The sequence below is a fragment of the Ischnura elegans genome, chromosome 11, assembly GCF_921293095.1.
Source record: "Ischnura elegans chromosome 11, ioIscEleg1.1, whole genome shotgun sequence".
Lineage (NCBI taxonomy): Eukaryota > Metazoa > Arthropoda > Insecta > Odonata > Coenagrionidae > Ischnura > Ischnura elegans.
Genome location: NC_060256.1, coordinates 57,017,509 through 57,029,879, shown reverse-complemented (window position 1 = coordinate 57,029,879; position 12,371 = coordinate 57,017,509). Strand labels below are relative to the sequence as shown.

Below are 12,371 nucleotides of genomic sequence, written 5' to 3'. Positions count from 1 at the left end.
GAAAAACAGGGTACTAAGTATACAGATAGATAGATATTTTATTTGCTCTAAGATCGTCCTTTGGAGAATATGTACTGAGAACTTAGTCTGAGAAAATCTTGTGGGATTTTCAATGGGACATTGAACATTGTTATTAATTGTTGATAACAGTGAGTAGGGGGTTTTTAATTAAAGTTAATAGTTTCCATAAGCGGAAAAACTTCATTTTTCTAATAAATTGCTGTAAATTCATGATTTTTCAATATTTTTTTCTTTTTGGGAAGCAAAGTGATTGTGTTTTTATATTTTGGGGTCAGGGGGGGGGGGAGAGGGGGGGGGGTTCTGACCTCCCAACCTCCCCCCTTGCTAGGCCACTGTATATAGACGTCATAGTTCTTCATATTTCTCACTCTGTATCAGTCTCTGAGACACAACATATAAGTAGATAGTACACTTCAGCTGGTGATACAGTTTAACTCTTTCCACAGAAAAAAAAGGTAAAACATAAGGATGAGTCGATTCCACTTTTTTTCTATTTGAATTACAATTCTGTTTCCATCGATTCTTATTCATACTAACAGGTGGCATATTGATATGTCAGTAGCATTGCTGTCATTAAAATTTTAGAATTGACGGGAAGCAAAGGCAATTAAGTGGCCCAAAAAGTATATTAATTAAAAATACCAAATTCACGTTAGATAATATATCCTCAGCTTTAATAAAATACTAAACATTTTAACGGTTTCAAACATGAATTGTTAACTTAATAATGTACATTGCACAATGGCCCTTATACCCCAAGCTTATAGTCTATTTTCAAAATATTTATCTTCTTGGAATTGATGGAATCAGAATCAACTTAGGCAATCAAATCTTGATTCCAATTCTGTGCCCTAGAATCGGTGGAATCAAGAATTGACATCTGGAATCCGGGGTGAACTAGAATGCTTTGGGGCCTCCTCCTGGGGGCCATGATGTTGATCTTCTTACCTCACCTATTTGGGGGCACTACCCCAGACCATTTTTGAAAATTGCATTCCCGAAAATGGATTTTGTCTTGATTTTGATGGATTTGAGCACCGAGACGGAGCTTGAAACGTTGGCTGTTATAAAAGAATTAACTTGGTGGGTATCCCGAGAATAGTTTACCCACATAATTTGCTGTGAAAGCATTGAATCATATTATGCATTGTAATGATGAAAATAATCCGTACCAATTTATCGCCTATTGATCGCGAGTTAATAATAAGCAAATATAAACTCAGTCTGGGTCATCAGGGAGTCATTGAATCTGGTAAAATCTCTCACAAATGATGTCTCAAGTCCCATCCATCAAGGGAAAAAAGGTGTTTTGTTTAGCACTCCTACCGACAGCACTGCCTCTCTGTGGTGGTAAGCAATAAGCAAATGCAAAGTGCCATCCAAAGAGAATTTGTTGTACTGGAGTCAACGCCTCAGAGATAAAATGGGTTTAAAAGGAGGACGTACTTATTGGTGTTCAATTAAGAAACAAATAGTTGCACATGTTAAAAACTAATTTATACAGCTATGTAATTAATATTATAAATTTATTTTTGTGAATTGTACATCTTTTTATGAATTACCTGTATTTGGTTTGCAGGAATCATCAAGGGAGAATTCAAAAACCAGCCTCCACATATTTCCATCAGCATCTAATGTGACTATCAAAGGGCATTTAATAATGAAGTCTACCAGCATTGGATATCTAAGATGGTAAGCTAGGTCCTTAGCCTCTCAAGGAACCCACATCATCCCTATGTAATAATGTGTATCTTTCAACTGGTGGCATAATTAGAAAGAGGATATGACTGCCCTCACCTGGGACCAAACTACAAAATATGTACCAAGAATTTGGTGAGAGAATTCCCTGCCCAAAGCTTTCCTGGTTATAGGCATAATAGTATACGTGTCCCTTCTCTTCTCCCCTGACAGCTTATTCTGGATCCTTCCCTGGTTGTTAGCAGTGGTCAGGATAAAAAATTTGTAATGTATGTACTCAAAACAAGTTAAGGAAGGATTTGGCTCAATGATGAGAACTTGATTATCCTACGTGGCTCCATCATATCGCATCCAGGAGACCAATGAATATAAAAAAAGAGCCCTTGAAACAAACTGTCTGACTATAGATTTATTTATAGGTTTAGTTGTGGGCTTATGCATACTACTGTAAAACTACGGCAATGGGAGACAACAAAATATCATAGCCACCATGTATCCCATCTCTAAAAATAATTTAACTGGGTTTGTAACATCCAAAAGTCTCAAAACAGCTGTAATAAATCAAAGGTAACCAACGTAGTGATCCTCATAGGCATTCAGGTAGTATGTTAGGTACCTTGTTTTGAAGAAGCCATATAATTTTTGAATTTGGACAATCTTCCTTATGAAAGAAAAAACTATGGAAAATTCCAAACTTAAATTCGCCCACCACCAGAGGTTTTATTACTTTATATTCTTGTTGGCATATTCTTAAGATGTCCTTTGATGATTCCAGCAAGATTAAGTGTATCCAGAAATATTTTAGTGGAGGGGTAACTAGAGGAGAATTCATTATACTACATCTTAGAATAGTAGTATTTAAGTATTAATAGTAGAATCAAGTGGAATTTATTATTCATAACAAAATGTGGCATTGAGCCAACAAAGGCCATAAATTATCTCAGAGTGGGGTTCACCAAAGACAGTGGATTCGGGGGTCCCAGGGCGGGCCCCGCGAGGATACAACTCGAGGACCGGGAACCAAGTCTGAGACTTATATGCCCGTGCCTCTCGAGAGGGGGAGGACAGAAAGGAAAAAGGAAAGGAGGCGCCGCCGCGATGAGAGCCCGACGACGCCTCCAGGGGAAGGACGGGGAAGGAAGGGAGAGGACGAGGAATCCTGCACCGTCACAAGGCGGGCAGGTCCTACCATCAGCAAAACCAAGCATACGCAATTAATATACTAACGATCTTGGAGGAGTATTCTATGAGGAAGAATAATCCAACGATCAAATCGTTAGATAGTTCACCAAAGATAATGCACCGGTACTTTGGGGCAGGGTTGCAGGATGATTCAGAACCCCTTACCCCCCAAAGTAGTCTGGCTAATGTTAGTTGAAAGGGCTAAAACTTTGATTTGCAACCACAAAAGGGAATGGAGTGTGCCAGTTTTTCTGCTTTAATATAGAGGTAAATCCACCTCAAAACGATGGCGCTGTGCTTATGTCTTATTCTCGATGTGGATTAGGATTAGTGTCCCTGATTCTAGTGGCCATATTGGTATCAGCGGTAAACCGATTACTAAGCTTCAGAAAAACACTGGTCTCGGCTCATTTTCTGCAGCAGAAATCACGCTTTGGCACCTTTGTCAAGCCCATGGCTTAATATACAATTTTGTTATAATTTATATTCCATGAGCAGGGCATTTCACTTCATTGCAGCATTATGTAAGCTATTCTTTCTTGCCCAGGGCTGAAATTCTAACTCTAGCATATTTTGCGACTGACTGCATTTGCTATCAAGATGGCATTACAATATGGACACACCTTGAGAGCAAGATTGGTTCTCTGTCCACTGGTAACTAAATGAGAATTAAAACATAGAATAGCCTAAAAGGGATTTGAATAGAGTTAGTATATAAGGGATGTGGCCAGGGATCTTCCGATATTATGGCCAGGCCGATCAGTAGGGGCTATCCCAGCCAGGTGCACAGCTTGGAATTAAGGCTAGGGGGGGTTTTAGAAGCAACTACTACGGGTATGGAAAACCAGAGGTGCGGGTGCCCATCCCCAGATAATTTTTAATATATATGGTTCAAAATGGTGAATTTTATGACTTTCTGAGGGATATTTTATTAATCCTTTCACTATTCTTTAACACGTTCCCTGCTGTGGAATTTTAGACGAATTCGTCCATTACGCCGACATGCAGCTCCATTTTCTTTTGTTTTTATACTTGGATCCTTTGTATTTGAGTTTTTGTGTGCACCCGTCTATGTACGCCACGTCAGTCACGTTACATATGCGTCGCCAAAGTAGCTGTGACCGACGGCTTGCTATGAGCGGCCCAAAGAAAGGCTCATTCTTTGGTCATAATGACCAAAGGGGCTTGGAGATGAAGTACATGTTTCGGTCATCATGACCGAAGCAGCTCTGAACGTGTTAAGTAATATTTACATAATAAAGTAAAATGGATTAAATTGTAAATTTTCTCTGAGTTCTGGGTGGGGTTTAATCCCCCAAGCCCCCCTGTCATTGATCCCATACTATCATGGTTATGCTTGGAGCTCAATCATGTGGACTTGATTATCCTACATGGCTGCCTGTGACAGCATCCAGGAGACCAATGAATTGCAAACTGATTATGTATAACTTCCACTTTTAGCTTTAGTTGTGGGTTCATGCCAAGTATTTTGTAAAAATATGGTAGTAAGAGACAACGAAATATCTTAACCGACATTTACCCCATTTCTTTAAAAATGATTTAACTGGGTCCTTAACATGATTTACAAATGATTTAACTGGGTGCAAGAGTCTCAACCCAAAGCAAAAACTGTAGTAACTCAAAGGTAACCAACATAGTGATACTCATAAGCATTAAGATAGCATATTAAACATCATTCTAACTGTTATGTAGGCCAGGAGCCAGATATGTTCAGCAATACAGAGCCTTATTGTTACAAATAGATTAGGCCATTCATTTGGAAGCAGGTTTCAGTACGGGGAGTTTGATACCAAACCATGTAAGCCCAGAATTATGCTGTCACTCCTATATGACCACTCCTCACCTCATCCTCATACCACAACCCTCTCATGTGAAGGTGACCAAATACCAATTACATAGTTATAAAACCATTAAAAATACGACAAAATCAATATTTCCCTGTAATGTAAAAGTGGACTGTAGCACTCACCGGCCGTCATGGCACCACTGGGGTGTCGCATGTTGCATGCCTCCCCGTTGGACTCGCCTCTCCTCTGGTACATGTGTCCTCGGCGTGGCACGTCTGCCGCAGGAGCCCCCCTCCTGGGGCTGAACACAGGGGTCTCTGGCAGAGAGGCATTTGGGGGTGTCGGCAGCTGAGGTCTGGGGGGTGGAAGGTGTGCAGGAGCATGGGGTGGGGGAGAAGGCACTGGGCTGAGGGGACGGTCGCCGTCGTCCCGCCGTCGCCTCCTCCCAGAAGCACACTGAAGCTCCGTGGGAAGGGTCCGGCGCTCTCCCGGCATCTGCAAAGAGCAAAGGCGTGTGTGACATCAAGCAAGAGACTTGAATGCATGCATTCAAAAGTAACGCCAAAAATCATCATTGAAATACCGGAATAGACCAACTTAACCCTTACAGCGCCAGTGGGGTGATTCATCGGTCCAGGGAATATGTGCGAAGAATGCTAAGGGTTGATCTATCGGCCACATTTTTTTACCCTCACGTCATTTATTTTTTTGTTTCATGTAGCTTTGGTGACTATTTTTAGTATCTGTCATGCTTTAACATACCCGTAAGTTTTGGGAGCAAATAAAAAAATATAGTTTCTGAAATGGCTTATTAGGTTTCATCAAAATTTTTAAGCGCAAAACCTGAAAAATTCGCCAATAAAAGCACTGGCATTCTTCAGCATACCAGGCAAAATAGGCTGATACAAAAAGGGTTAAGGGTGATGGCGATATTTGGTGGAACTGAGAGACTGGAAACATAATCACAGATACACTAATATTGTATGTTCCACAAAAAATTTAATACTGTGACCCAAGTTTTGACCTGCAAGAATACAATAAAGGTGTAAACCTTTGAAAATGACACATGTTTAGTGTCAACACCTGGTTCAGACTATTAAAAAAATTGTGAAACACACTATATTAGTTATCTGTGATTATGTTTACTGGAATAGACTCGAGCATTGCAATAGAAATACAGTATCCAAAACTCTGGAAAACCAAAAACACCACCAATTAGTAAGGAATAAATTGCCTTTGTTGTTGCATTGTGTGCTCTTGTAATTATAGAAAGTCGGTGCGATTTTTTTCAGTGTATTTATTTATAATAATATCATGGTCTTATTAGACATAGACCGTTGAGTAAGGGAAAAAACAAGCCTCTCCCATCAAGTTGTGAAGTCGACTTTCCCTTGTGTGGCTGCATTTTTAATCTTTATTTCTATTGTGAAAACTACAACATTTTTGGATTTTTGAAGAGTAGATTTTTTTTCTACTCCATTTATCCACAATTCACTAAGGAAAAAGGCATTTAAAAAATTTTTTTATGTTACTGATTCTTTTACATAGATGATATTAATAGCATAGTCTGGCTGTGATATAACCTTATTCCTATGAACCAGAACGGCATTGTTTAAATTTAAAGAAGGCTGGTGATGTGATTTTTCTATCAACCTACTTAAAAATTATGTATTAAACCGATTTTGTTTATTTTCCTACATTTAGGAAAGAAAGATTTTTAATCAACTCAAAGGCAGACTTAAATTCTAAAATAATGGGAAAACAAACAATATTCGCTCTGGAAAATTTATGGAAAAACATAGATATATATTTTTCTTCAAATGCTATTGGACACCTAGATAGGAAACCTGAATGCTTGTTATATGCGTTTTGAAATAGACTTAATAATTGTTATTAATAAATGAAATTGGGTTTAAACATACATTTAGGGTTAAAAATATTCAAGCAATATATCAGGTAAAATGTCATCAAAGTGCATGTCACTCTAAGTTTTTATATGAATGGAAAACGAAATAAACATAAGATGCTAGGCAGTGTGGAGTTAAACACGAAATTAAAATTCACTGGACTCTGCAAAAACATTGATCATTCCAGTGAACACTTTAAACAAAGAAATGAACTGGAAACATAACAAAAAGTAAATCTAAGACCATTTCTTTAAAGGAGACCAAGAAAGTACTGAGGTAAATGAAAGGACACGAGATCAAAACAAACATGCAGAGGAGAAGGAATATCCTTTGGATTGGAATAAACAGAGTGCTAAATCAAACCAATCCTACGAAATCCGTAGATATTCGGATCTCAACACAAACGAAGGAATGTTGGGTAGGAGGCATCCGCCAATTTTTATGAATGAATTGAGTTTTCTCGGATCTCTTCCGCGGACTTTCATCCCTGATGACGACGTTTCGCTGACATTCAGTCAGCTTCTTCAAGTCCGAAGTGACCCGGAAAACTCGATTCATTTAATAAAGGAATGATAGACAACACTGGGAACAAACCTCTCCATTGGCCCTTCTGCCGTTGGAACCACCGTTGGTCCTCCTCTGTCCCCTGGGGAAGCCTCCGTCCATGGACCGCGACTTGAGGCTGGCCTCCCTCGGTCTGTGGAAGGCCATGGAGTGTGGGGGCGGCGGGGGCGGCTGGGGGCTGTCGGGAGGCGGGCTCGGGGGCAGGGGTCCGTCCGGGGGGGCGATGCGTGGTGAACGTCGGAAGAGGAAGGTGTCGTAAACCTCGCAGTATTCGTCGACGGGCGATGGGGGCAGCGGCGGGAAGGACGAGGCGGAGGCCGAGGGCGCGATGGGCAAGTGCCGCGTCTCCTCCACGGCGGGCATCGTGCTGCTTCTCTGCAGCGGCAGCCGGGACGGTCCGTCTCCGCCCTCGAAGCACCCGAACTCGTCTTCGAGCAGCAGTCCGTTGACGGGCGAGTCCTGCCCGTTCACCGATGCCTGCGAACCACGCAATGTGCTCCATCAGCAAAACTTCTTCGTAACACACTATGACATTGTGCTTACCAGATTTTTAAGCCGTAAAGTTGAGTAGATTTTACATTATGGATCGGATCACAGTTTTTACAACCAATAGGGTAGTTACTTCATCATAGAAAACGAAAGGCATTGATTGCGATTCGTTACCCATCATTAGCGCATTCATAATATACAAATTATTTGGTATTAGAAATACCGGTTTAGACGAATGGCAATGGTCAATTTTAACTGCATTTGAAAAAGGCCAGATTGGCGCCCAGGCGATGCCACTCCACGTGACGTCACTGGGACCTAGTTTCTACACGAGAGGATAGGAGTTATACATCGCCTGAGATTACCAATGCATGCATGAGGCACAGAGCTCAGGGAAACATGTCTTAATAATAACTTATTAAAACTGGCTAAGGTCGGAAAGTTTTCTTCGTTTGATAAGGTATTAATAATCCTTATTTAAGCCAAGCGCTGCCAGCTAGCAGGGTACTCTGCTACCTGCTAGCATCCTGCGTCGTATCAGCGCTCAAAGCCTCGCCCCAAGGTCACCTCACTTGCGGCAGCGGGAACCAGAGTAACGTCACACGGAGTTTTCCCGGCATTCATACTTAGCCGTCGCGTTTTCGCGAGCTTGAAAATTTTCACTTTTCATTTATCCGCGAAAAATAGATATCGTCATTTAAAAATCTAAATGCGTGAAATACGTACTCCAGGAGTAATAATCTTTCGATTTAGGCAATAAAAAAATAATGGGAAACCACCCTATTAAACCGTTTCCGTAGGGATCTAGTTGTGTTAAAAAATTAAATGGTTTAAAGTCGCCTGAGGTGAGCACGACACTGATCGGAATAATTTCGATCGGTTTTCATCACAAGCGCCTGATTCAGGGGCGGATTCAGCATCAAAGTTGGGTGGAAGGTGTCATGATTTGGGTTCGGGGAGTATATGGAATACCCCCCTACAGAGAAGGACGTTTTTACTGCAGGGAGTGCTTCACTTCACGATAAATACAACTGAATCGTCTCTCACGTTTGGGACATTTAGCCATAAGTTTGCATATACACTCCCTTTACTCTTTTAAATGGATAAAAAACTATTATACTAATAAACTTAAAATTATTTGATAATATTTTGGGGGGGGCATGAACCCTATAAAACCCCACCTAAATTCGCTCCTAGTCTTATTCCAAATTGTTGGCAACGCGTTGGAATTATTAACTGTGATTTTTTTAAATCTGACTACTGTCATGTTAAGATCATCTCGTATTCGGAAAGTAACATCTCGAACACAAGAAATTCTAAACTCGACATCGACCGTTCGAAATGAAAACTTATGGAATCTCGATGGATGGCATGTGGATGGAATCTTGATGAGATTCAAGAATTGCATGACTCTCCCCCACCTATCTCGCCCCTCTGCTATGACAATACGTTTAAGATATTTTAATACGACATGAGATTATTTGGTGAAGTCACACGCGGGTGACACGATTTTGGCTGGAGAGAGTTGCAAAATATTTTTCTTCCCCGATTGGCAACGTGGAATTTGGTGAACCGCATCCCAGGGGGATGGATTGAGTTGTGTGGGTGGGCGATTCTGTTACTTAGGGTCCGACCACAGATGTCTCTCCTTTTGTTATTGAGGTATTCCTGAAAGTCTTTGAATTGCGCCGTTTAGTTTCAAATGTTCTCCTGTAACTGTGCTAGCGGACGCTATGTGTCTTAAAAATCGCGTAGTTGGAAGGTTCGGTAGCACTATACTACGTGATTCACAGTCGAACAGTCATTAATTTGGAACCCAGACTAGAATTAGAGAAAAAAGCTCAACCAACCTCTGTTTTAATAATAACTAGCAGATCACCCGGCGTTGATCGGAAGGATAATATCCAGAGAAGTGGGAAACTTGGAACTTGGATTACATGATCATATAGGCCATTCTGTAGTTAGGAAAAAAAATTTAGGCGGTACTCACCACAAATTGCCAACAGCTGAACATGTATTATACATCCGGCCGCGATTGAAATGTCAAACTCCAACTCTTATATTAGTTCCAAGTTGTGCCACGAGATAACTCTGAACAAGTAAATAATTATTTCTGATTTTTCTTTCTGAAATTCATTGGACAATTTACAGTACCTAGGGCTATTTTTTTACATAAGTAAAAAGGTATTTTAATCGGTACGCTTATGACGAGTTTGCATTGTAGGGGGTGCGCCGTACCGGCCCAACTACAGCACTGCATATAGGTATTTAATGTTTCATCTTCGAGCGTGTCAATAGGTGTGCCTACCCGACATGATGTCAAATCGCAGAAGTTGTGTTCACGTGACGTAACAAACGGTAATGAGATAACGAAGCAAAAGACGCGTCGAACGCAACCAAAAGTAGCACTTCGGGGTTTGGAAGAATGAGATGCACCAATGCATGAACTTCCGTCGCAATCCGTGCAGCCGTAAGGAAACGCATAGCGGACAAACAAACAGACATCCTCTATGTATAGATAAGTCCTTTCAACAAGGGCAGCGCTCAGGAGATAATTTTGAATGAGCTAATCGGAACGTAAGCCTCGGGCTTGGTTGGTGGCTGATTTCAACTACTCACATTAAACAAGTATGTCGTCAGGTAGCGTTCCGAGAAAAATAGGCGGATATTACTAACGTAAGTAATCTTTTAAAATAATTTTCTGCTCCGAACTCAGTCGCTGGCTATGAGCTAGCGGAAAACTGCTCAAAAGTTTCCTTGGTGATAAAAAAATTGAAAGCGAAAGATGTACCTACGATGTATTATGCTGAAGAGACAGATAAGCTGGTTTCCTCGATGGCACATTTTTAAAAAGTCTGCTATGCATTCCGGTGAAGACTCCCGCGTCAGCAGAATCGAAATGAGTCAACTCAGTGTTCATGCAAATGAGCCTGGGGTGAATGAAACATTGTGGTGTCACTCTCTCTTATCACTGGATAGTGTGACCTTGAACGTGGAGCATTACTGGCACAGATTTTCTCGGAAATGTTCACTAAGTTATTGCTAAAGAGCGAATTGCACGGCTTTTTACTGAAAAAAAATTATTGAATAAAATAGAACCGCATAGAAATTGCTTGAGATGACATTGAGAACGCTTCGCTAATAAACGACGAATGACAGTTGAATTTGATCCGTAAAATATGTCAATCTACTGGTAAAATTTCGCTTGTATTATTATTGATAGATATTACTAACCCCATTATTAATGGATTCTTTCGAGGTAATTTGAGCTTTCCTCGACTATTAGCTACACGAAGTCGAGTCAGTACTTTTTTTCGTTGGCATGGAAATGCTCGAGTTTTCACCTCTATACAGTGTGTTTCAGGAGGAATCTGCAATACTTCAGGAGGTGGAAGGCGAGATAATTTTTAGCATTTTTGTCCATCAGCATGGGGTCTCAACTCCATTCCTACTGAGCTATGGCAACGCAAGCATTATTTTGGATGAACTTTGCAATTACCATGAAAACGGTTTTTCTTGGGTATCTGTCATTTCTGTCGGATAGTATGTTTTTGTTGTTGAGTGATCGTGTAATCGTGAACGGAAATAAAGTTCATGAGTGAAGATTATTATCGCCGTCTCTTTTTTATGTTTGCTTTCGGTAGATAATGCCAACGGTAACATGCCGTCTACAAAGATAATGTTCTCTAAGTCGCTCTGAAAGATACATGTTCGTCAGGCAACCTCATTCTAGCAGTTGCGAGTGTTAAGCAGCTCCGAGCCTAATCAAGGGCGTACCCAGGGTAAAAACTAGAGGGGGGCAAGTCCTTCAAGTTGTAACGCATAAAAGGTTAAGGAAACCAAAATAAAAAATATACATAATGGCACTTTATTAGTTTTTAAAATTATCTGCTCGAATTTTTAAATTTTAATTACGTGTTTTATACTGATATCACTTTTCTTGGATATAAGTAAAATTTCCTTAAAAAATTCGTATTGATCTAAATTTACTTTTGCTTCTGTTACTCCCCGCTGCCCCCCGCTGGGTACGCCCATGCAGGGGCTCAGCTAGAGATTAAGGCTAGGGGGGATTTCAGGCGCATGGGGGGCCTAGGGGTTTGGCATACCCGCCAGGGTAAGCGGGAGGTGCGGGGGCCCTCCGCCAGAAAAAATAAGATAAATGGGTCAAAATGGCTTTACGGCCTTCTGAGGGATATTTTATTACTCCTCACACTATTAAGTAATATTAATCCAAATAATTAAAATAGATATAACTAATAAATTTCTCTGCGCTCTATGGGTGGGGGTTTCCCCCAAAACCCCTCCCTCGCCGCGCCACTGCGCCCATGAGTCTAATACACTTAAAGGTTGCCTCACCTGTTCTTTGGTCTCCACCTCCCTCTCCCGTCCGTCCCTCTCTCCCTTCTCCTCTTCCGCTTTGCTCTCCTCCGCCTTCTCCCCGGCAACTTCTCCCACGTCCACCCTCTTCTTCTCCGCCGCCTCCACGTTTCCGACCTCGTGCTTCGCGGCCACCTCCTTGATGGCCAGCTCTTTCACCGGCTCTTCCTCCACGACCAATTCCACCCGCTTCTCCACCACGTCCACACTCTCGGCTCTCGTCTCCAGGGCCTTCGTCTCCTCCAACTTCTCCTCCACTATCTCCTCCTCCTTCGCCTCCACTCCTTTCGGCTCCTTCACTGGCACCTCCACCGCTCCTTCCGGC

The 12,371-nt window shown here is 41.4% G+C and overlaps 1 protein-coding gene across 1 annotated transcript in view; it reads right to left on the bottom strand.

The window, feature by feature from the left end:
• The window catches only part of LOC124167637 (titin), a 222,146-nt gene that overhangs the window by 192,523 nt on the left and 17,252 nt on the right, over positions 1-12,371 (bottom strand). Inside the window, exons 8-10 of the mRNA XM_046545616.1 lie at positions 12,026-12,370; positions 7,211-7,657; positions 4,892-5,204 (exon numbers count right to left, since the gene is read on the bottom strand). Coding sequence (XP_046401572.1) covers positions 4,892-5,204; positions 7,211-7,657; positions 12,026-12,370 — 1,105 coding nt within the window. The remainder of the gene's footprint in view (positions 1-4,891; positions 5,205-7,210; positions 7,658-12,025; position 12,371) is intronic.